The sequence below is a fragment of the Centrocercus urophasianus genome, unplaced genomic scaffold (assembly GCF_019232065.1).
Source record: "Centrocercus urophasianus isolate 14NV4802_14NV808 unplaced genomic scaffold, USGS_Curo_1.0 seq_41, whole genome shotgun sequence".
Taxonomy (NCBI): Eukaryota; Metazoa; Chordata; class Aves; order Galliformes; family Phasianidae; genus Centrocercus; species Centrocercus urophasianus.
In genome coordinates this window covers 4482956-4506117 of record NW_024884989.1, presented here as the reverse complement: position 1 = coordinate 4506117, position 23162 = coordinate 4482956, and the positions used below count along the sequence as shown (strand labels likewise).

At 44.8% G+C, this 23162-nt stretch overlaps 1 protein-coding gene across 5 annotated transcripts in view; it reads left to right on the top strand.

Moving 5' to 3' along the window:
- Positions 1–18951, top strand: part of UNK (unk zinc finger) — a 36220-nt gene extending 17269 nt beyond the window's left edge. Inside the window, exons 4-17 of one of the 5 annotated variants that reach the window (XM_042833241.1) lie at positions 335–465; positions 610–745; positions 2335–2452; positions 3394–3478; positions 5057–5199; positions 6483–6530; positions 7438–7602; positions 11862–11930; positions 12586–12760; positions 13880–13981; positions 15449–15637; positions 17530–17711; positions 18072–18326; positions 18671–18951. In XM_042833241.1, the coding sequence (XP_042689175.1) occupies positions 335–465; positions 610–745; positions 2335–2452; positions 3394–3478; positions 5057–5199; positions 6483–6530; positions 7438–7602; positions 11862–11930; positions 12586–12760; positions 13880–13981; positions 15449–15637; positions 17530–17711; positions 18072–18326; positions 18671–18826 (1954 nt within the window). In that variant the 3' untranslated portion in view covers positions 18827–18951. Of the gene's footprint in view, positions 1–334; positions 466–609; positions 746–2334; positions 2453–3393; positions 3479–5056; positions 5200–6482; positions 6531–7437; positions 7639–11861; positions 11931–12585; positions 12761–13879; positions 13982–15448; positions 15638–17529; positions 17712–18071; positions 18327–18670 lie in introns of all 5 variants that reach the window. The other 4 variants (XM_042833244.1, XM_042833240.1, XM_042833242.1 and 1 more) reach the window with 4 other exon arrangements.
- The last annotated feature ends 4211 nt before the right edge of the window (positions 18952–23162 follow it).

Below are 23162 nucleotides of genomic sequence, written 5' to 3'. Positions count from 1 at the left end.
TGCTTCCCAACTACTTAGTGTTGGGGTGAGCATGGTGCATCCATTCCTAATAAGGCAAATCTATAAAATCCCCAGGGAGGATCCTCAAAATGGGGGGAGGGAGCACAGTGAAGCAGTGGGGATTTGTGGGTGCATCAAAATAGTGCATCTGGAATTGCTTGGGAATGAAGAACATGTATTGCAGTTGCTGTTTGACAAAGATTGTTCTGCCAAAAAAGAAGTATGAAATAAATATACCCACTTAAGGGTTGTTGCTGTGTTGGTATCACAGTTTTTACTATGTGCTTATCTGTCTCCATCTACTCAATCTGTCTGTTGTTCACTTAACACCAAGGGAGCTTCAGGCCATGGAGGCTTTGCAGAATGGTCAGACTACATCAGAAGGTGGCATAGAGGGTCAATCTGCAGTTGCTGCTAGCCATGCTATGATAGAGAAAATACTCAGTGAGGAGCCAAGGTGGCAAGGTGAGTGCCAGTAAGCTCTATGGGGCTGGAAAGGTCTGTTTTGTTGTTGTTTTTTTTTTTGTGGAGTGCATGCTCCTTTCAAAGCTTTTGTGTATCAGATATAGATCATGGTGATCTCTGCCTAACTGGTTGTATTTCTTGCAGATACAACGTATGTATTGGGAAATTACAAGACAGAGCAGTGTAAGAAGCCTCCTCGTCTCTGTCGCCAGGGTTATGCCTGTCCATACTATCACAATAGTAAAGACAGAAGAAGGAGCCCAAGGAAACACAAATACAGGTACCCTGCTCCTGGGTCATCTGTTTCCCAGCTGAGTAGTGAGGTACAGAAGGAGTCTGTAAGGGGAAGGATCTGGGATTTTCTCTGCCAGACCGTTTTTTAGTGTGCCTCCAAGACCTGTCCTGACAGTTGCAATGGACTGTTACTTCTGTCTAGGAGATAGGGCAACAAAGAAGGACTTCTGCTTTAAAGATGAAGCAGTGTCTCTAATAAATAAGTAACTGTTGCTAAATCATGTTACAGCTCTGGTTTTACAGTAAATAGTGACTGTGTTAGTCGTCCCCTTCTCATACAAACTCTTATTTTAAAATAAGCAGTGCAAGGAAGAAAAAAAAAGACCCCTATTAGAAACAAATTTACTGAGCAATGTTTTCATGGGTGAGGAATTCAAAATCATCAAGCTGCTTGTTGTCTGTGCCTAGTGATGGGGATCGTGAGGCACAGTGTGACCAGTACTGTAGCTGGATGTGCATTCCTAGCCAGATGCTAAAAACTGCCTTTGAGGCACCAGGGTGTTCTCATCACTCAGCTGTCACTGGATTTTTCTGCACGCTGTGTCTCCCTCACCAAGTTTCATCCAAGTTATAAGTCCGTGTTTCCTCTGACACAACAAAGCTTTTGTTGAGGTCTCAGTAGGGTTTTTCCTTAGTTCCTTTTTGAAAAACATAAGAGCAGACCAGAAAGCAAGGAGAGAAAATGCCGTGGATGTTCTCACTTCCCTTCTCCACCCCCAGCATTCACAGAAATTTTTGAATTGGTACAGAAGTCCTGTATTTAAAAACAATAATTAAATATATATATGTATATATATATAAAAGGAACATTAATACAAAGACATTCAGGAGGAATTGGAATCCTAAGTCAGTTTTCAAAGCAGCCATGTGCTTTCTACCCCTGTTCCGTCCTTTTGGGAAGGGGAAAGGGGAAAGCTTCTCCCTTCCTGATCACTGCTTACTTCTGTGTTGCTTTCCCCACCCCCAGCTGATGTGACTGCCTCTTCTGTGCAAGCATCTGCTGCTGCTATCTGCTTCCCTCTGCTGTTGTTTGAGGGAATGAGTAAGAGCTTAAAGAGCAGAGGAAGTAGGTCACAGCAAAAATTCAGACCTGGGAAACAGAACAGTTCCAAGCTGGGAGAAAGAAAACAGGCTTGCCTTTTCCCCAGTGACCTGACTCAGCCTCTTTTCCACATGGCCACACTACAACCCTGGAAACATACCTCTGTAAGGGTATTACGTGTTTTAGGATTAGCCAATTAACTTACCAGCTTTCTATGAATGTACAGTTCTGAAAGAGAAACCAGACCAAGCGTCTCTGACTCTAATCACATCAGCTGCTAATTTTGTTAAGTTACATTGGCTCAGGTTGTATTCAGTTTCAGATGAGAACCAAGCTGTGCTTCTTTCACTGAAAAATAGGAAGAGAGGGAGGATGATGTAAGAGCAGCATTGTGGGGGCAGGGAAGCAGCAATAAGCCAAACAGATTGTGCAGCTGGGGGGGTGGGCAGCTGAGCCTGTTTGCTGATTGAGGAAGCAAAGCTCAAAACACGTTAGTGTATCCCATACAGTCTATCACTACCTTGTTTACACAGGTCTTCACCATGTCCCAGTGTGAAACATGGAGATGAGTGGGGAGATCCTAGTAAGTGTGAAAATGGAGACTCGTGCCAATACTGCCACACTCGCACAGAACAGCAGTTCCATCCAGAGGTACAGTAACCTCCTCAGACCATTGGGTAGCTGAACGGAAAAGCAAACGTATTCCAGGCTGATGAGATGCATAAATGTGCCAGCTGGGAGAGTGTGTGGGCTGCTTGCAGCGTGGTCCTGGGATTCAGAGGAACTGCATGTTGGAAGCTCAAATTCAGCTGCTTGACAGAGGTGCCTTTTCATTCAGTAGATTGGATGGGAAGGGGTAAGAAAAGTGGGTGAAAATGCCGGTCTGCAGGAGAGCAGACACCTGGGTGGGGGAGTGAAAACAAGGTGTGGATTTTAAGCATCTGTTTTTGTGAGGAAAAATCTTCCTTTGATGATGGTTGCACTAAACAGTTAATACCCACAGACTGATACTGTAAGCAACCACGCTCCGAGTGAGCATGCCCAGAGAGTTCCAGTGTCCTTACAGGATGTGGAATTGAGACCTTGTCCTGGTCTGCTTCGTGTTACAGTGTTGAAAAGCTTTGTTGGGCTTGTATCAGCCAAGTAACCATTGTCACTGCCTGTCAAACCTGGGGAGGGGGAACAATCCATTGTCAATGGTTTGTCATTTTCCTTGCAAATGTGGCTGTAGCTTTCTGTGCTGTTATCTATCAACTGTTTCCTACCTTTTACCACTTCCGTGGAGCTGCAAATGAGACTGAGAATGGATGGCAAATGGTGATCTTTGGGTGAACTGACTGTATGGGGTGTTCTTTGCGTGAGCTTAACTGTAATGGGCATATTTTGGTGTTTCCATAACCATAGTGGGTTTTTCTTTCATCGAAGCAAAGCACTGAAGTGGTGATCCCAAAATCTGTTGGCCTTTGTGCCTTTTATCTGTGTTTCTATTTTGCTGTTGAGTCTGTTCATAGTACTTTTGTACCTGGGCTGCCAGTCACTGTTTTTCCTGTTCATGTCTGGTTGTTTTTGTTTTTTTTTTTTCCCAACCTCAGATCTACAAATCCACCAAGTGCAATGATATGCAGCAGTCTGGCAGCTGTCCCCGAGGACCCTTCTGTGCCTTTGCACACGTAGAACGTACGTGGGCTGATTCTCTCATCTTTCATGGATATTTGAACTATGGAGAGCTTCTGGCCAGAATAGACAGTGTAAAATATAGGGCCATAAAGCTAGAACTTTTGTGAAGGATTTTCAAAAGCTGAGTATTAACTTGGACAATTCATAGAATCATTATGGTTGGAAAAGACCGCTAAGATCACAAGTCCAACCATCGACCCATCCCCACCATCCCCCCCAACCATGTCACTCACTGCCACATCTGCCCTTTTCTTGAGCACCTCCAGGATCAGTGACTCTACCACTTCCTGAGCAGCCTGTGCCAATAAATCTGACCATTGGTAAACTGGTGATGGTGTTCTTTTGTGGCACTTTTGTTCGTAGCTAACAGTTAGCTCCTAAGTCCTGTGACTCCTGCTCAGTTTCTGCACTCCAGTCTCACTGTTAAATTTACAGTAATTAGAACAGGTTACTTATAACTCAGTAGATTGGCTCTGATACTGACACAATTTGTGGCCTTGAGCAGATCTTTGTTATTTGATTATCTTTTGTTAATGGCAGAATTAGTAATTGCTGCCTTTGTCAAAGAATGGTGAGAGTAAATTCCCTATGGTTTTCAGAGTTCCTTTTATAGGAGGCCTTGCAGACAAGCAGTAATTATAGCTAGGGCTGTGGGCTGTAATGGCCCAAGACACAATAGTGCAACTGCTCAGCAAGCTTAAGAGAGAATTTAATCTTAATAATGAAATGGTGTTTAACAAACTCCCTTGTGGATTATGTAGTATTTCTGTTTAGGAGATCCTTATTTATAACCAGATAACTGCACTCAGTACTACGTTCCTTTCAAGTCAGAGTAACATTCTTTGGCCAGCTAGCTCACTGCATCGTGGCTGTTTCTTGTGCCATCTTATGGAATTGCACTTTTTTAGTCCTTTCTTTTTAAGGTGAGCGCTGAAATATTCACCTGAAATAACAGGAGTCCATTTACTGCATATGCTCTTAGTTTGAGTTTTGCTGGTTGTTAACGAGAGACGTGGAGAAGTCAGTACTTTAAAGACATTGCAGTATAGGTGTGGTGCCAGTTGTGTAGATGGTGTAAAGATGCTGAGCTGTATTAGATGTAAATACTAGAAGTCAATGCCACTTTCTTTTTGTGCAGTTGACAGCTGTATTCCTTTCTGTGTGTGTTACTTCTGGTAATAGTTTGTACCCAGAGCAGATGGAAACTTATCTCTCTCAGCTAATTATAATGTATCCATCAGCTTTGTGCCTAGCACAGAAAGAAGCCTTGCTTAGTTCAAGACAGCTGAGTGAATAACATGCAGTTCATGCAAAGAAGATAATTTTGGAGCAGCGTTAACCAACTAAGAGCAGTACACTCACTGTACAAGTGGTTAAAGTAGAAACATAAGGAATCCTAGCTTAAAAAAAGTAGCTCTTTGTCAGATAAGGTTTCTCTTTGCTTCTGTGCTACTTCTAAACAGATGTTTGTGGAATGTTTCTTCTCTCAGAACTAAGTATTCTTGTTCCTAAATGTCTTGTGGTCTGGTGTAATTGGGCCTCTTTGAGTAATGTTCCACTTGCTTTTCTTCCTTGCAGAGCCTCCACTTAATGAAGACCTACAGCAATCCTCAGCTGTGTCCAGCCCCACGCAGGCAGGCCCAGTGATGTATATGCCATCAGCAGCTGGTGATTCTGTTCCAGTCAGCCCTTCCAGTCCACATGCTCCAGACCTTAGCAATGTAGGTAGCACTGTGGGGAGGCCTTGTCTGTGCTTTATACATCTGGGTTGCTCTGAGCTGATGTACTCCTTTCACCTAAAAAGAGCAATCTTAGGTATCCAAAGACAGAAGGGTATGACATCTTTCTTTTAGATCTAAGCACCATGCTGTTTAAGAGAGATCTTTGTTTGGAACATGCAGTTCAGTAGTTTAGTTTTGTCACTTCACCTATAAAATTTCTCAGCCTTCCTTCCTGTGCAAAGCTTGTTGATATACTTTCAGGAAGGTGGAATGCAACTGTACGTGAAGTCCAACGCCTCCCTTTCTGGAGGTACACATTGGGCTCAGTTTCCAAGTACTCCTTAAAGGCTGTGAGCCAGTATAATCTAAAGTACATAACTACAGTTGAGTTTGTTTACATATGTAAACGCAAAGGCTTGGCCTGTGCACATTGTTTTCTGATATAGAATATCCTCCATTCTCTCCTTCTCCTCCTTAGGAGATGGTTAAACTCTGCAGAATGTTTAAGTCATGCTCCAGAGCACTGATTGTATTCTGGTTAAACATAGGAGAGGTGAGATCTTCAAATGCTGAACGGGAAGTGGAAACACACAAAGGAAGACAAGTGCACGGAATGCCAGAGCACTTCATTTTTGCTGAGGATTTTTTTTTTTCTATTAAGCCCTTCCTGTTTGCATTGCTGTTGAAAAGCTTACACACTTTATCAAATACTTGGTCAAGGTTTCAAGAAAGTTAAACGGCAAGAGTTTAACCCCTTCCAAGCTGACCAGAATGAGGTGAACTCGTTTGGGACCTCTGTTTAGTCAAATTCTCCTTTGAGAAGAAAAATTGATAGTTTGATTTTTTTTATCAGAACTAGCACCGAAGCCAGCCTTAGTTCTGTTAAATTTGATTGCAAATAAAATTCTGCATAGATCTTGGAAAGACAAGGCATGCTGTGTTCTCTTGGTAAATATCACTAGAAGGAAGTGAGAAACGAAATCCCTGCATCCTTCAAATGAATTGTCTGAATGCTCTGAAAGTCCAGAATTGTTGATCTCTTCCACGTTTAGGTCTTTTTCTATCCTCAAGCTCTTCAGTCTTTTAAACAGTCTCTTTACTAATCCCTAGATATAAGCCAGAAGGCAGTATATGTATTTCTGAGACATAGGGCATCTGCATGTAGCTTGCAAACAAATACAGCTTTGCTGGTGATCATTTTTACATGATGAATTAATCAAAGAAAAAGGTCCCTCTAGCAGCCAGCCTCACGTGGCCTGTTCTGTTTTGTATTTGTACTGTAGGTGTGGAATAAATCAGGAACTCTGCCAACTAGCCCCACCTCCACCACAGTGAGTAGAAACTTTGCGACTGTAGGGAAGCACAGACAGCAGAATGTCTGTATAAAAAATAAAATATCAAAATATTGCAGGATATTCCCTCTCTCTAATGCCAGCCCCAACTGTGCCATGTTTGAATCTCTGATAGGAGTAGTTGTCTAAAAGTTGCTTGAAGCACAGTCATGCTTGCCAGTGCAGGCAGGTAACTTCCTATCCCAGGAAAATGGGATATCTGCACTGGGCCAGGTAGGAGCTTTCTCTAAATCTCCTTTGCTGCTGTCTGTGGCTTCATCTGCAGTGCAAAACTAGCCTTGTTGCATGTGGTTGTGATCCCTGGTTACAGTCCAACGAATAGAAATGTTGGAAATCCTTGTGTTTTGGGTTTTTTTTTGTCTTTTTTAATGCAGCTGTCAATACTTGGATTGTGCCTGCATTAAAACTCTCAAATTTCCCACTGAAAAACAAAAATAATACAGTATTACTCACAGCTCAGATACGTTTGGTTGTTCTGACTGCCACAGTACCCTTCCAGGTTTCACACTACTTCTCAGAGCACAGATAGGTTCCACAGCACTCTGCAGCCTAAGGGCAGTGAGAAGGGTTTTGGTCAGGTTTAATCATATCCAAGGCCTCAGAAAGAGTAGATGTTTCTAGAGCTGTAGGTTGTCTTATTGTAAGCTTGCATTCCAGTACAAAGTATTGGCAAGAAAACCATAATAGTGGGAATGTATAAATCCTGTCTATCCTGGGGCTTTTCCTTGTTTTTTAATTCCTGTTTTCTGTGAGCTTTTACACTTGTGTTGACTGTCAGTAAAATTGATCCACACAGAATTGAATGAACTCTTCCTGTGATGCCTTTCTTCTTCGAGTTGGTGCCACGAGCTGGCTGTAATTTTCTGACACTTGTTCCTTCTGTTAGATTCTTTGTAGGAACAGCAGTCTCGGAAGCCCATCTAATATATGTGGGTCTCCTCCTGGCGCGATTGGAAAGCCACACAGCCTGGAGAGCATTGGTTTTCCTCCAGATTCAGTAACAGCAGCTGGCAGCTACAAGAAAGCACCGGGGTTTGAGCGAGAAGATCAGGTGGGGGCCGAGTATTTGAAGAGTTTCAAATGCCAGGTTAGTAGGAAGCATGGGCTGGAAGAGTTGGGGGGATGAAGAAGATGGAGAAATTGCCCAGTCTGGCTTGAATGTGTTTTCATTTTTCAAGGAACGAAAAGGACACAGGGCTATACTCAGTAGCAGTTCTCAGATCTGTGCTTTCAGCATCAGTTTGAGTCTCTTCCATCCCACATCTGTTCCTGTCTGCCCAGCTGCCATCATGTGCTCAGTTTGTAGAAGCTGAGCTGCTTGTTGTTTTCATAATCCCTGACAATTCTGTCCTTTGTTGACCCCGGGTATCTTCCCACATACCACGTCTTGCTCTTTCTTTCTTCATATTTAGGTCCTTGTTAAGAGTTACTGCTTCTTTTGCTACGTTGTCTCATAGAAACTCATCCTTCCTTCTCTGACTTCATTACGGACTCCTACCTTCATCTCCATAACTTGGTTTATCTTCTGCTTCCAGCATTCATCTCTGCAGCGTGTTACAAATGTCTTTTGTTTCTCTGGCTGTATCATTCTGATCCTTGACTCTCTCTTGGCTTCTTCTTAAATTCCTTGTTCTCATTTGAAGAACCCTTACCTAATTCACATCCCTAGTGACACACATTGTACCCTTTTGAATACCCTGGTCTTGCCTCGCTGCTTCCTTCTCAAAGTCACGTCTTACACAACTGCTCCCTGTGCCTCAGTCTCTTCCATCTCTTCTGCCACATTAGCTTTTCCACAGTCAACTTCTTTCTGTGAATTTCCTTTCTTGATGTTATGGTTAAATAGTTTTCTCTGCACCATCCTTTCCAAGTCTGCAGTGTCCAACCCAGAGCATGGTTTTGATTCCTAACTGGGTTTGTAAATGTAATAAAACAGTAACTATTGAGGGGATGGATTAGCTACCCTTGTGAGGAGGCACATGCAGAAATGTGTCTGATAAGCTCTTGTTTTGTTGTTTGTTTTTCTTTTTTTTTTTTTTTTTTTTTAAGAAAAAAGCATATGTTGCTTGAAAACAGAGATAACAATAAATGCTGCCTTCAACCTGGCTACATATAAACTCTTCCTGTAGTCTTAAGAAGCCTTAATAAGCTTTTTGCCTTGCTAGTATTGCACTGCTGTGAGAAAGCAGTGGAAATGCCCTGTCCAAATAAGATCTTGCAGAAAGCAGTCGAATTTGGAAGCAGGGTCAGTGGGTTTTCTCTTATTTATTTTTACAACTTTGGGAAAATATGATGAAACTTTGCAGTGGGACCAGTCTCAAACACTGTTTAGTCTAATTAAAATGATTTAGTGACACGTACAGATGAAGCTGTATGCACGTAGGCTTTCTTGTAAATGCTTCCTTTGTTTTTATTTAAAGCACATGTGAGTTAGGAGATTGCAAATTGCTGCAGCACATCTTTGGAGGTAAAGCGCAGCCCGTGCTGTGATCCTGGCACTGCTTGCAGGCACCACAGCTTGTAGCAGTTGTTTAGAAACAAAAGAAGAAAGCATGTGCTCCTTCTCTGTTGCCTCTGCTGCAAAGGAGGAGTGAACCCAAAGCTGAAGGGCTGAGAGAATCCCTGTTTCCTGCCAGCAGAGGCAGGGTGCCAGGGAGGCCCTGCTTTGGAGAAAATGGGCAGCAAGCCTAAGCCAAGGAGAAAGGAGATGGAGCTTGAATAGAGCTTTTAAAAGGAGCCAGATGATGAGTATTTATGTCTGAGGTCCAAGCTGTGTTACAAAGATACTGTATTCAGGTAGTTTCTTACTCATGTGGCTTTAATTAAGTAAGAAAAAACCTGGTGTTAGCAGCTATTTATTCCAGTCATTAAACAAAAAAGATGGAAGTAATCACAGTTGCCTTATGTTAGGCTTCTGAAGACAAAATTAGGTGTCTCATAAGCATCCTGATTAAATTTTGTGTTAATGTATAATTACTTACTTTTTTTAATCTCCAGTAATTCCCTTTGGCTGCTGTGGGCACCAGAGATTCTCACGCATGCTGTAAATTACACTGGTAATTAGGCACTTAACTTTGTTCACTCCTATTTGAAAATTTAAGAGGCATTCGGGCTCGTCACTGCCTAAGATTGCAATTCTTTTCCTCTGTAGAATTAGTACAAATAATTCCTATCTCTATTAGAATGAAAAATGTGTTTGCAGATTCCACATAGTTTGTGGTAAGGCTGAGCCAGCAGCGAGGGCTAAAAATACTGTTCCAAATTCTCAAAGCTGGAAAATGCAGCACTGGAAGGAGCCGAGTGCCACAACCAGGAGGTGTTTGGGAAGTCCAGCAGCCTTGTTCCGTGCTGGTCATACAAGATTCAATTTCATTCATAATTTATGGCCTCTGTTTGCTTTCCTGACTGCCACAGCGTGAGCTGGAGAGTTTCAGCCTGCCCTTTGCGTTGCTGTGTCGGTGTGTGCCCTTCTAGAGCTAAAGGAGACTGGCTTAGCAGTGACAATTGCTTTACTCCATTTTACACTGATGTTACCTGGATGCAAGGTGGTGAGAAGTGGGGCTAGCTCACAAATGCATTCATTTTTTTCTTTAAAGGAGGAAAAAAGCACAAAGCTTCCAGGAAGGCTGGGCAGCACTGGAGCCAGCCACGTTGGCAGGAAAACCTCACACTGAGGGGGCACAGCTGTGTGTGCCTTCACTTCAGCTGCTGACATCTGTTGGTAGCACATCTTGTGTTCAGATGAGTGTCAAACAGGGCAGGGATGTGCTGGCTAATCTAGCAGGCGTGTTATCAGGCGCACACAGATGCAGTAATGCGGCTCAGCCATTGCACACAAAGGAAGCCAAGCCTGTGGCTGGTGTGGTAGCAGTTTGGCTGTATGTAAACATGCTGTATGCAGCTCGGAAAAGTGTGAGAGAATGGTACCTGCTGCAGAAGGATCTTGGCTGCCTGTTTGCCAGGCCTTGACCCTCTCCCCTCCCCGCCCAAATCTGCTCAAAGGCAGAGAGTTCAGCAGAGAAAACGATCTAATCAGGGAAAATGGGGGATGGATCCTGCTGCTGCTACTCTTTGTACTGCCTGGCTATGTCATACCTCTCCAGCACCTGGTTATCTTTCTTTTCTAGACTGTTTAAGCCAAGAAATCAAGGTGTATTGCTTCAGGCCAGCATGACATCTCTTGCTGCTGTTGTGCATTTTGTTCTGCAGAGATGGCGATGCAAACGATTGAGCAGACGTTGTGCCTCGACCGCGTCTCTGATTCAGATGGAGAGAGCTGGCAACCAAGCAGACCTGACTCTGAGCAGTTACTTTGCCCCCTTTCTGTGTGCAGAGGGTGTTATTGATCTCTCTGTGCATTGCTATTGCACACGTAGCAGCATAGGAGGAGCAGAGCACAGGCTGCAGACGGTTACAGGCCAACAGGCTCCTGAGACCACATCCTTCCCAGCTCTGCCTGGTGTAGCTCAGCGCTGACTGATGTCTTGAGACAAGAGGGTTGAAATCTGTTAAGGACGTAGTGCTGCAACATCCTGAAGCTGAATTTTTAGACTGGATAGTGGAAATCTAAATACATGTTGGCAGTTTTGCAATTCCAGCCAGTGTTGATAGCCTTGAGGCCTCTGTTTCAAGCGATGGGAGAGGGATGATTTTGCTTTTAAAATTGCTCTGTTATCACTTTATTTTTGTTGATGATGAAAGGAATTTGATGAGATGATCCAGATTCTTCCCCATAAAATTGTTCTCTTTAATATTACATCCGTTCTCTTCTTCTAGAAACTGTGAAAGACTAGCTGAGAACTAGGAGGGACTGAGAGAAAACATAATCTGCATACTTTATTTTCCCAAAGCTGCAAAATATTTACATAATTTAAAAGTGCAGTGTGCCTCCCGCTGGTTCTGGCCCTATTTTTATTTATTTATTTTAGATACTGTGAGGGGTGGTGAGTTATTTATGGCAAGGCAAGATAAGTCGTACTTGGTCTTGGTTCTTATGATGTCCTTTGTGCCAGCACAGGAGTATAGCAGCACTGAAGAGCACTCAAGCCAAATGTAATTGTGTCAAGTCTTTGCATAACTCCAAGCATAATGTCTTGGTATATAGAAAGCCAAATAGGTTGGAGTGTTTTTGTGCATACTCACAGTTTGCTGCATACTCCTGCTCCCTCAATTCTCCAGTGCCCAAAGCAGAGCATGAGAGAGGTGGGGACTGTGCTTCCCATGGCCGCTCCAAAGGAAGCCAGCACTCAGCCATTCTTAATTTTGCTGCTAATCCCTCTGCTTATATTCTGTTTTGTTTGTTTACTGTAGCAAGCAAAAATGAAGTCCCATTCACTGGAACACAGGAGCCAGGAGCAACCTTTGTTACAGCCCAAACAGGTACAGTACTGCTGGCTTAGTGCTCACGCTGCCACAGACAAGGACAGGAGGTCTCTATGGATCCAGACGACTCTGCAGGGAGCAAATGTCAGTCCAGACACCATGAGGATGCTTAGCTTGATGGATTATTTTATGAATATGGGGTTATTGGGGGGATGAATTATTTGTGAATGGCTGGGCCTGTGTGAATTCAGGAAAAATGCACAGACCTGGACAGTAGTGCCAGAGAGTGTTCCAGTGTTACAGAAAATAGAGCTGGAATGGATCTCCAGAGTCATCTAAGTTCAAGGATTTGGCAAAGAGAATTTAATATCAGGTTCTAAGTCGCGTACTGAACTAAGTCTGAGTGAGTGATTGTGGGACCCATCCCTATGATTGCATGCAACCTGTGGGTCACAAGAGTTAATTCTGGGGCAGCTTGAAGGATGTTTGTAATACTGGAGGGAAAAAAAGAAGTCGGCAGAAATTAAAGAAAAGCTGTTAATCTCTCCCCCACCCCCAGCCCAGTAGTAGCACCAGCCATCTGTCAGGTTGGAAGCAGGCAGAAACAGGTTTGCTGCTAATCTTTGGCTCATGCCTGCATGTTTTTGAAGGGATTTTTCTATATAGATGTCTTATTTTGTGCATCTTTCCATTTTAAAACTCTCTTTTTTAGGACATACTGGGTATTCTCCCAGTGGGGAGCCCACTGACATCCAGCATCTCCTCCAGTATCACCTCCAGTCTGGCTGCAACACCACCAAGCCCCGCTGGCACCAGCAGCATACCAGGCATGAATGCCAATGCCCTTCCTTTCTACCCAACCAGTGACACCGTTGAGTCTGTCATAGGTAACTTTGCCATTTTCACTTGCTAGTTGGGCTTCCTCAGACGTGGATCACCAGGTATGAGAACTGGGATAACACAGGTGTTCCAGTGAACTCCAGTTTTTCATCTGTGTCAGTGTTGGCAGATTCCTGAGGCTGTAGGTTTTTTCTGTGACCAGGACATCACATGTTTTCCACAGGTCATTATAGGTGAAATTCACCCAGAGGACAAACAGAAGGCCTCTGCCACTTATTTGAAATGTCAGATGATGTAAAGGGCCTTAGTTTTAGGTTTGTCAAATTGATGAAAAGGGTTTGGAGCAGGCAGGAAATCAACAGGGCATTTTCTACAGCTACAACACTTTATATTCTAAACTGCAAATTTATTGCAAGGACCACCAGCAGGTAGATTGCAAGGACTTGCCCTTTACAGAATGTGGGACAGAGGCTGTAAAGAAAAGGAGAACACAAGAGTTAAGAGTGGGGAATCATTCCTTTTAGGTAGGTACACTTTTTTTGGCCACCTGTTTTTTTTTTTAATCCAACATTTCTGAGGTGATCTCATTAATTTGTTAAAAATAATAATAGAAATGAGTGGCATGAGTGGGATGAAACTATTTTGATCGAGATTAGTGATGAGGTACGTTCAGGTAGATGTAACACTCGCAGGCATTCATAACCTTTCTTTATTTTTTCTCATCTTTGAACCTCAGAGATGATTTTGAAGTGTTCCCTTCTGCTGGTTTTCCTTTCCAAGCGGCTCTTCAACAAAGTAGGGACAAAGCAGAAGCCAGACCCAGACATTCACAAGCTAGTGCTGTTGCATATTGAGGACGGACTTGAAAGAGCTGTTTGGGGAAGACTTATGGGAACTTCTGTTATTTCATCAAATATTTGTATTTTTTTTTTAACATAACAATTAGAAGTGCTTTGAGACAAAGAGAAATTGGATCTGGCAAAAAAACCTGAACTGAAAAGCTGCCCATGACACTTCTGCCAAACTGTTGCACAGGACGGATAGTAGGGCTGTGCAGACTGACAAATAGAGAGCAAAGGCTCCTCTGCATGTAGGCTCTTTGGGCCATCCTATCTCTTGAAGTTGTTGGTCCTTTATAACATAATTGGTACCTCTGTGTCTGGCAGAGTCTGCCTTGGATGACCTGGACCTGAATGAATTCGGAGTGGCTGCCCTGGAGAAGACATTTGACAGCAGCACAGTGCCCCACACGAGTGGCATCATGATAGGTACATGAAAGCAACAGAGCTTTCTTTATCTTCTGCCAAGCAGTGTTGCCCAGTCACCTCAGTGGAGCCAGCCCAACGAAGCTCTAAAACCAGTCCCAAATAACATTGGTTAAAAAACAGCTATGATAACAAACTGGCAACCGCTGAGCATCTTTCAAGTGAAAGCTTGCCCTAGTTGACTAGCAGGGCTGAGTTCTTGCCATTAGGCCCAGGTGTCCTGGGGATGTTTCTTAAGACTGAATGGGACTTGCTTGAATTTTTTTTGTTGTTTTGTTTTGGTTTTTTTTATATAGCATGTAAGTAGACTGTAGAAGGTATCTGATACCTTTAAAACCAGTCCGAAGTATAACGATTTGCATCTTAAGCAGAAAATTCTCCTTAGTAGTAACAGGAAACTCAATGACCTGGTAATGCTATCCATCTGTCTCAGAGTGTTGCCATGAACTGCTGGTTTGATTCCTGCAATGTCTGTTTCGTCTTTAATGTGTGGAGGTAGGCAGGGGCCTCTTCTATCTGTCTCCATCCAGGGAAAAATGAGATCTCATAGCTTTTCAGAAGTGGTGTAGTTTCTGGTTGCCCTGGTTCTTGAAGATGGGTTTTGATTTGGAGCTAACTTTGCTTTCCTGAAAGTTTCCAAGGGAGCTGCATTACCTGGAGTTGTACTGAGGTGTGGAAGGATCCCTAAAGAATATCACTTCCACTTCCTTTCCAAAGATGAGAGTCTGGTCAGAGAGCTTATTGTGAGAGTGTACTGGTAGCCTTGCTTCTGCCACTGCTATCTGCAGTGGCTTCAAGATCCTCCACACTGCTTTTCCTCTGCTGTGTCAGGGCTGGGTGTTACCTGGTGGTCTTCCAAGAAGGAAGATCAGAAAAGAGTGGGCAGCAGGGCTGAGATCTTCCTCAATGTGTGTGTGGCAGGCAGACCAACCTCTTGAGTAAGGGAAGTGTTTTGTCTTTGGAGGTTAGGTTTTTGTTTGTTTTTCATTACAGATAGGTCTAAACATTCAAATATACCTAAAGCTAGTCACTGATTTTCGAAAGATCAGGTCATGAGCTGGCTCAGCATGACAGTCTTCTCACTGCAGGTTGTTCAGAAGCGTGAAAGGCAGAGGAACATGCTTTAAAAGGGAATTTTTCATTACCAAGTATTTCAGCAGATAGCAGATGCATCTTCTCTAGACTAATAGGGGCTGAAGTTGGCTCAGAAAACCTTTTGCTGCTTTGGCTAATGATAGAGCAGTGCACTGAACTCTGCAGAGTCTTACTCTATGTGGCTCGTGGAACAGCAGCTTCAGTGCTCCTCCTAAAGGCTTAGAGGGGAAATCAAACACAGTGAGAAGTGGAGGGAATCCTGAGGGTCTTAGGAGAGAGGGAAGCTGACGCCTTCTGCTCTGAGCTCCTGCGCTGTGCTCTGGCCCATGCTTCATGGTCATACATAGCCATCCTCTCTGTGTGTTCTTTGTCCAGGTGGGAGTTTGCTGCAAAGTTCTGCTCCTGTAAATATCCCCGGGTCCCTTGGAAGCTCTGCCTCCTTTCACTCTGCCTCTCCTTCTCCACCGGTCAGCCTCTCATCGCACTTCCTCCATCAGCCCCAGGGACACTTAAGCCAATCAGAAAACACGTTCCTGGGGACATCAGCTTCTCATGGATCATTAGGTAAATGCACAGTGTGTGTGTCCCATGTACATGCCTGTCTGTGCCATGTAAGTATTTTCTTTTAAGTTAGTTTTAATTTTAATGTATTATTTCACTGCTGCCATTTATCTCTTCTTCCCATGAGAACAGCAGCAGTACCAGAAGCTGCTTTACCGAGAGCTGGTTAATATCCTGAGAACAAGGGAGTGATTCTCTCTGTTCCCCATGCTTCTAGACTGAGAAAAAGAACAGGAAAAAGAGCTCTGTCCTTTCCTACCAGCAGCATTCTGCTGTGACTTCACTAGGGTTGAGTTCTCAGCTTTGCTGGGTTGAGGTGGGGATTGCAGTTTGCTCTTGGGTCTGCTTCGTAGGTTGGGTTGGCTTCTGAACCAACTGAGTTCATTGAATTGTTTTCCATATTTGGTGCAGTGTGGACCAAAGTCAGTGTTCCAGCTGTGTCCACTTTGATAAACAACTGATGGCCTCAAGACTACATGACACTTGCTCTGCTGACTTCTCTGTTTGTAACAGTAAATACTAATTCTGTTTATAGTAGAAGTAAATGCTTCTTCAGATGTGATATGTGCTCTAATCTCTAATATTCAGCTTAACATAATAAAATGATTAAATGCTTTTGTAATCTACTGCCGCATGCATTTATCTGTGTAACTGCATCACTTGTTTGCAGAGGCCAAAGCCATGCTTCCATGCCTTGTGATTCCTATTTGTTTGGCTGTAACAGCTTCTACAATTGCAGTAATAAGAAAAGAGACCTCAGAGGGCATCTCTGCTATTACTTAATGGTTTTCCATATGATTTACTGAATGAATATAAGCTGCTGTGTAGTTATTGCTTATCTGTATTGCAGTTTAGTTGGAAAGACCTAGTCCTGGGCTGGTTCCCATTGTGTTAGATGCTCTTTGTGCAGAGAAGGCATTCGTGGTCAAAGGGACTTGCTATTTCAAATGTCCAATGAGAGCATCAGGTGGAAAGGGAGTAAAAAGAAGCCATGAGGTGAGCTTGGTCAGCATCACGGCAGCATCTGTGACTTGCCAGAAGCCTGCTCAGTGCTAGACTCCTTTTCAAGAGCTTTAAAAACAAAATGTGAGTTGGGATTCTGTTACAACTTGCTCTCAACTGAGCAGTGAAATGCACCGACGATAAGTGGCTTCAGTCAGTGAAGAGCCCTTCCTGCTCTGCTGCATGACTTGTTTATGCAGCTAAGCCCAGAGTCAAGTCAACTTACTATTTTTCAGCTGCTGTTGGCTTGCCCTGACTGGGAAGTAGGTTGTGTTGGGTTAGCCTTCAGTGAGAGGCTTGCTTGCAAACACAGTCAGTTTGATCTGTAAGATCACAATCTTCACTGCAGCAATGTTTGGCAGTGCCCACACGCGGTGGTAAGCACCACTGAGTGAAAAGGACTCCTGCATCAAATGGGTGCACCAGAGGGGGTCATCCAGCTCTGCCTGTGTGGGAGCTTTCCCTGCCAGTTCTCCCCATGGATGCTTATTTTGTGTAAATGCATTTTGGTTCTTAAAGCTACAAACTTCAGAGTCTGTGCAAAAACAGTCAGCTTTGGTTCAGCTGTTTCTCTGTTGCTTTGTCTCTTAAGCCTTGACTCTCTTCCTGAAAGAGCAATGATTTGAACATCCTAAATTAAGGAAGTGGCTGGTTGGTCCTTCTACAGTGATGGTCACTAATTTTAGGGTAAAACTCTGCAGGGGACTCTGTATGGTTCCCCTGTGAATTGCCACTGTGACGGACTCCCGGGTCCTAGGGATGAAATAAATCATAGGATGATCTTCTCTTTCCTCTGTGCACATTTTTGAATCCTGTATTTCACAGGGGTAGGGAGGAAATGGGGGAATTGCCAGCACCTGTGACATAACCCTCTCTATTTCCCTGTGAAACAGGTTTAAATGGGATGAACAGCAGCATATGGGAACACTTTGCTTCGGGGAGTTTTTCGCCCAGTACCTCACCTGCATTTCTGTCAGGTCCAGGTGCTGCGGAGCTGGCACGGCTACGGCAAGAACTGGATGAAGCCAACGGCACAATAAAGCAGTGGGAAGAGTCTTGGAAACAAGCCAAGCAGGTATGGGGGCAACTTCTTAAGGAGTGTAGAGGTGTAGGAGGGTGTCTTACGAGCACTGAAGTGTTTGACAGTCTCTCAGGCCCGGCAGTTCACTTAGATGGATGAGATTTTATTGCTATGCCAATTTTCATCCCATTACCTCTGTGGGCCAACTATATGGAACTGCAGCCCAACTGGAGGGGTACCCAGAATGTGAGGCAAAGCACGATGGGGTTTCAGAATTTGGGAACTGGGCAGGTTGGTCAGAATACATTCCTGGGAAGGAGAGCATGGAAATGGTTATTTTTGCCCTGGATTCTCGCTTGGAGGCTGATCAAGTATTTAAACAGCTTCTTTTACCATGTTGGTTGGAATTTGCAGGCTTGTGATGCTTGGAAAAAGGAGGCAGAGGAAGCAAACGATCGCGCCAACACAGCTAACATGGAATGTGAACTGGCTCGGGAGCAGAGGGAAGCCTTGGAACTGCAAGTGAAGAAACTACAGGAGGAGCTGGAGAGGATCCACACAGGCCAGGACCCTCAGTTTCTGCGCTCCTCTGACCTGGAAACCCTCTCACTCTCTTCACTTTACACCCTCCAGAAGCAGTTGCGGGCAAACCTGGAGAAGGTCGATAAGGTGAGTGGCAGGGCTCTGCAGGGGATGGCTTTGCTGCCTCTGCTCCTACTGATAGCAGCTGCCCTGCTTTTCTGTACTACTGCCAGCAATCAGCAGCCTATCGAAGCAGTTCTATGTGAACGTAGCCAATGTGAGTTCTAGGAAAATAGAATTCTCTTCTCTGTACCTAAGGAAACAGAATTTCCAGTCCTTCAGAACTGCTCTGATCCTAATGCTCCTACAGGAGGGCTTCGTGCTGCGCCGCGAGGCGAACGGGTGTTGCGGTTCCCCAGCCCGTGCAGCACGTGGCCCTGTTGTTTTCCCCATTCAACGCTTACGTTTTGCCCTGTGCTGGTCTCTCGCAGGCAGTATTTCAGATGCAGTCAGTGAAATGCCTTAAGTGTCAGGAGGAGAACCGCGTGGTGTTACCGTGCCAACACGCCGTGCTGTGCGAGACGTGCGCCGAGGAGGGCGAGTGCCCCATCTGCCACCCCAACAGGCCCCACGCCCTGCAGTCGTGACCTTCCCAGGACGTTTGTTCTGATCATATCATAGAACTTTTTAACTTTATACGTACGTACATATATATGTATGTGTACATATATATATGTATGTGTAGATATATCTATGTATGTGTGTATGTGCGTGTCTGTGTATGTGTGTATATGCACACGCACGCACGTACCCGCAGAAAACAGAAATTAGTTGCAGAGCACTTTTTAATATTTTACATCCCGTATCTAAGCTGCCCCTCACCCGTGCCCCACTAATTCTAACTCTTGAGGAACTTTGAGAGCTGTTTTTAATACAGATCAAAGGGCCATTTGCAAAGAGTCTGCGTTTCTCCTCTTTTCTATTTAGGTGATAACAAATTTTTGACTATTTCCAGAAGGATTTAGAGTGGGCAAGAGGGGCTTCCACGTGCTTTCCAGAGGAAAGAGTTGAGATCGTGGGGAGGATCGAGGTGGATTGAAACGACTGTTTCACGTCTTCGGTCTCCCTGCTCTTTCACTGACCCAGCTTGGTTAAAGCCGTCCTCCCCGATGGAAGCTCTGCTGGGTCCCTGCCTGGTGGGCCTCACGTTGCTGATCTCTGAATGTGCAGAAACTTTGTCTGTCGTTTAAAACAGCAAAGTTCACTTTTTAAAGTTTTTTACACTCTTTGTATATTTATATGAAAAGAAGAAAAGGGGGGAAAAAATATATATTGTACCTAAAGCAAGCCAGGCCCCCAGATTCAGTGACCAGTAATCATTGCTGATACAGCTAACGTTGCAGGTTTGAGCAGCCTTTCAGTCATCATCCTTGTGTCAGCTGAAGCCCTTTGTGAAAGGGAAATGGATACACAGGTTAGTTCTCTGCAGACACCCCTTTATTTAGTGGCTGCCTGAAGAATTTGTGCCGCTTCAGACCAGATTGGTTTTCTTTTAGCCACAGAGACCTCTTTTGTAGTCACTGCTGGATCACGTGAAACAATTCCAGACACAGTCTAAGGACTTTTTTTTAACTGTTTGGACAGAGTTGGCATTCCCTGTTTCAGCAGCTCAGGGGTGAACCATGGGCTGTTAAATCCAGAAGCCTCATGCCAGCCTGTGGTGAGAGAGAGCCCTGCATGGAACCAACTGCTGATAAATCAATTGCAGCTGGAGGCTGGAGCTGGAGAGGAACGTACATTCCTTGCTTTCTGCTGCTCCTAGGTGGGGATGCTTCTTCCTGCTCATCACTGTGGCACAAAACACAGTGCGTGTTACCACTGAAGCTTATGAACACAGCCACTGTTTGTATGTGCATATGAAAGTGTTGTTGATGGGGAAACTCTAAAGCTGGTTGGTCTCGTGATGCCCTGTTTTTCGTGTTAGTAATGTTACAGAGAGGAGGGAGCTAGCAAGGAAGAGGACTTCAATTCAAATTCTCATTTAAGTGTTCAGAACTCACGAGCTGCTCTATGTGGTGCTGTGATTGGTGGCAGTGTGGAGGTTGCTGTGTGTGGCTGTGTGCAGGCTGGGGTGCTGAACCAGCCAGCTCAGAGCAGAAGGAAGCATCTCCATCGGAGGGACGTGACTGCAGGGCTCCGCAGCCCTCTGGCTCTCCTTCCTCCCATCTCAGCCTCCATTCCTGAGCACAGGCCTTTCCACCGCCCTCCTGTAGCTCTCACTGGTGTCTCTGACCTGCTGAGTTTGTTTCGGGCTGTTGTCCCCAAACACCACCTGCAAAAAGAGCTCAGGGACTTTCTCCTCGTTAGGATCCTCTTTGTATTTGAATTTAATCTCTCAGATCATTTCAGAAAGGCAAAGGAGGAAATCCCTCAGACCAGTCCAACACGAGCCACGCTGTCCGGTGCGCTTCTTTATAGGGAAAAGAAATGCCTCCAGCTTAGACCTGCCAGCAGCTGAGCTTTCCCATGACATCCTTTACCAGCGCATCCATCGGATTTTCCCCTCGGGTGGATTGCAGTAACCTGCTGGGATCTCAACCAGAAGGCTGCTCCGTTCTCTCAGTACTGTTGCTTTGTGCAGGGATGCTGCCTGCGCTGCCCCTCCCAGCCCTTGGGAAAGCACTGGAACCTCCAGCAGCCCACTGTTGTTGTAGGAGCACCCAAATCATTACCAGAGCCTCTCAGAAAGCTTCCTATTTTAACACAAAGACATGATTAGGTTTGCTTCTGTAATTCCACCTTTCCTTCGTATGGGAAGGGTTAATATGCATTCCCAGATGATCTCTTAAGTACAGCTCTGTGTAGTTCTTTTGTTTCGTTTTTCCCATTAACGTGTTGGGTTTTTTTGTTTTTTTTTTTTTTATTTGTAAAAATGCTCTTTTTCCCCCCATGTGTATTTTATTGTAACTAGCATCAGTTTTTTAAATTTTTTTAATTTTAAATGGAGAGACACTGTTGGGTGAACATAGTGGCTATGTTGTTTGGTTATGTAGCCTTTGAATGTCTGTGCCATGGGGCAGCACATCTGCCTCGGTCTGATCTTAAGGAAAGACCTTTTATTAAAATATGTGAACATTTCTCTTTTTTTTTTTCTTTTTTTTTTTCTTTTTTTTTTTGGAGCAAAAAGGAAGGGAAGGGAGAGGAGTGGGAGGAGAAGGAAAAAGCCCGATGAAGATATATATTTAAAAAGTATTTTTTTTTAAAATCTAAATTAAATAATAGGAAATAAACCCTTGATTCAGGTCTCTGATATTCCGAAGAGGCAGAGCCCAGCAGCCTGCTTTGCTCTTCATGCTGTCCCCTTCAGCTGAGACTGGCCTGCTGTGCCCATAGGATCTATGGGGAGGTGATGCTTGCCCTTGGTCCCCATGGGGCTTCCACAGAGGGGCACAAGGAACATTCCAGACCACAGTAAGCGTGTTTCTGTTGTTTTGTTTTGTTTTCCCCCCTTTTCAAAAGGTAAAACAATTTCTCTCTTTTAAAACTGATACCGAAGGACCAAAGAAATCTAAGCTTATGGGTGGCCGTTGCATTTTACCTTCCCTGTCCCCATGCCCTGCCGTGGCCCCAGCTCAGCCCTCCTTGCACAGCCTGTCAGCTCTTCTCTTTCCTCCGGTGCTTTAAGAAACACTTCTAAAATCGAGGTTTCTATGAGTTTGTTTGCTGCTTTATAAACAAAGTATCTGAAATGTGAATGATTTTCTTATGCAGCCGGTGGGAATGAGGAGGTCAGCTTTGTGAGCTGAGCAGCATTTGCTGCCTGAGGCAGGGCAGAACAGGGGAAGGCAGCGTTGTGCCCCGGGCCATCAACCATCCTCCCAGCACTGCGTGGTGGCTTCAGAGCTTTGCAGCCATCCTCTGCGTGCTGTGGTAAGACTTTGTACAGAGCAACCTGGTGCTATGAGGTGTGCAGCCCCTCTCACGTACTGTCGAGCTTCTGGCCGAGGCAGGAGCTCCCTGTTCTGAGCTGTGCAGCAATCCAGCAGAACCAAGGGTGGCAGGGCTGGCTCCATGTGATCCCTGCCCTGTGCTGCCCGTGCACACAGGCTCCCTGGTGGAGATGGACTTTTTCCCCCTTTGGGAAGCGTTGACCTCGGCGATGCTTCTCAGCTGAGAGCTGGGGGGAGGAGGGGAGCCTGGCTTGTGTTGTGAAAGCACAGTGTCTTAAAGGTCAATAAGCTTTTACTTCGTTATAGCGAAACAATATAGAAGCAGATGGCTTGAGACAACGATCTCCTGGGTAGAGAGATACCAAGAAAACAAAGCTGTAGCTGCAGAGGGGGCTGAGAGGTGTGGGGAGCTGCAGTTCGGGGCCCCTGAGCTCAGCCCCAGGCAGGCAGCAATGCGGCACAGCACGGAGCTCCCCTTGAGCAGCCCCCAAAGCTTTGTGCTCTCTGTGCTCTGAACCTGAGCCGCGTGTGAGGCAGCCTTTCGTGCCGAACGGACTCAGTAAGCCATTGCTGTTCCTCTCTCTCTCTGTCTCCTTTTCCCCCGTCTGAGAAGGAAGAATATCACCACTGTTTTCCTTTACTCCATGGAGCGATGGCCAACAGCAGCCTCGCCGTTACCGCCGTATCGCGCAGTGTTTCTTTCCAAGTGAAGTATTCCTGCAACCACTGACTGCAGTGGAGAGATTCCTGGGGCTTCCCCCGCTCCGTAGCTTCCAATGTTAAAACAAAATAAGTACAGTATACATTAAAAAAAAATAAGAATAATACACACTGCAGTATTTCTGGTGGCGATTCGTGGCCCAGCTCCTCCTCACCACCCCCAGGAGGATGGAACTGGGCAGGAACGCCCCGAGTCCGTGTAGAAGTTGGCAGAATGGTGATCAATGGTGTGTAAACGTGTTGTTGATTCCATGTATAGAACTGTGATTTCAACTGTCGTTTCTCTCGTACTCTGTAAATATGTGTTTTGGCT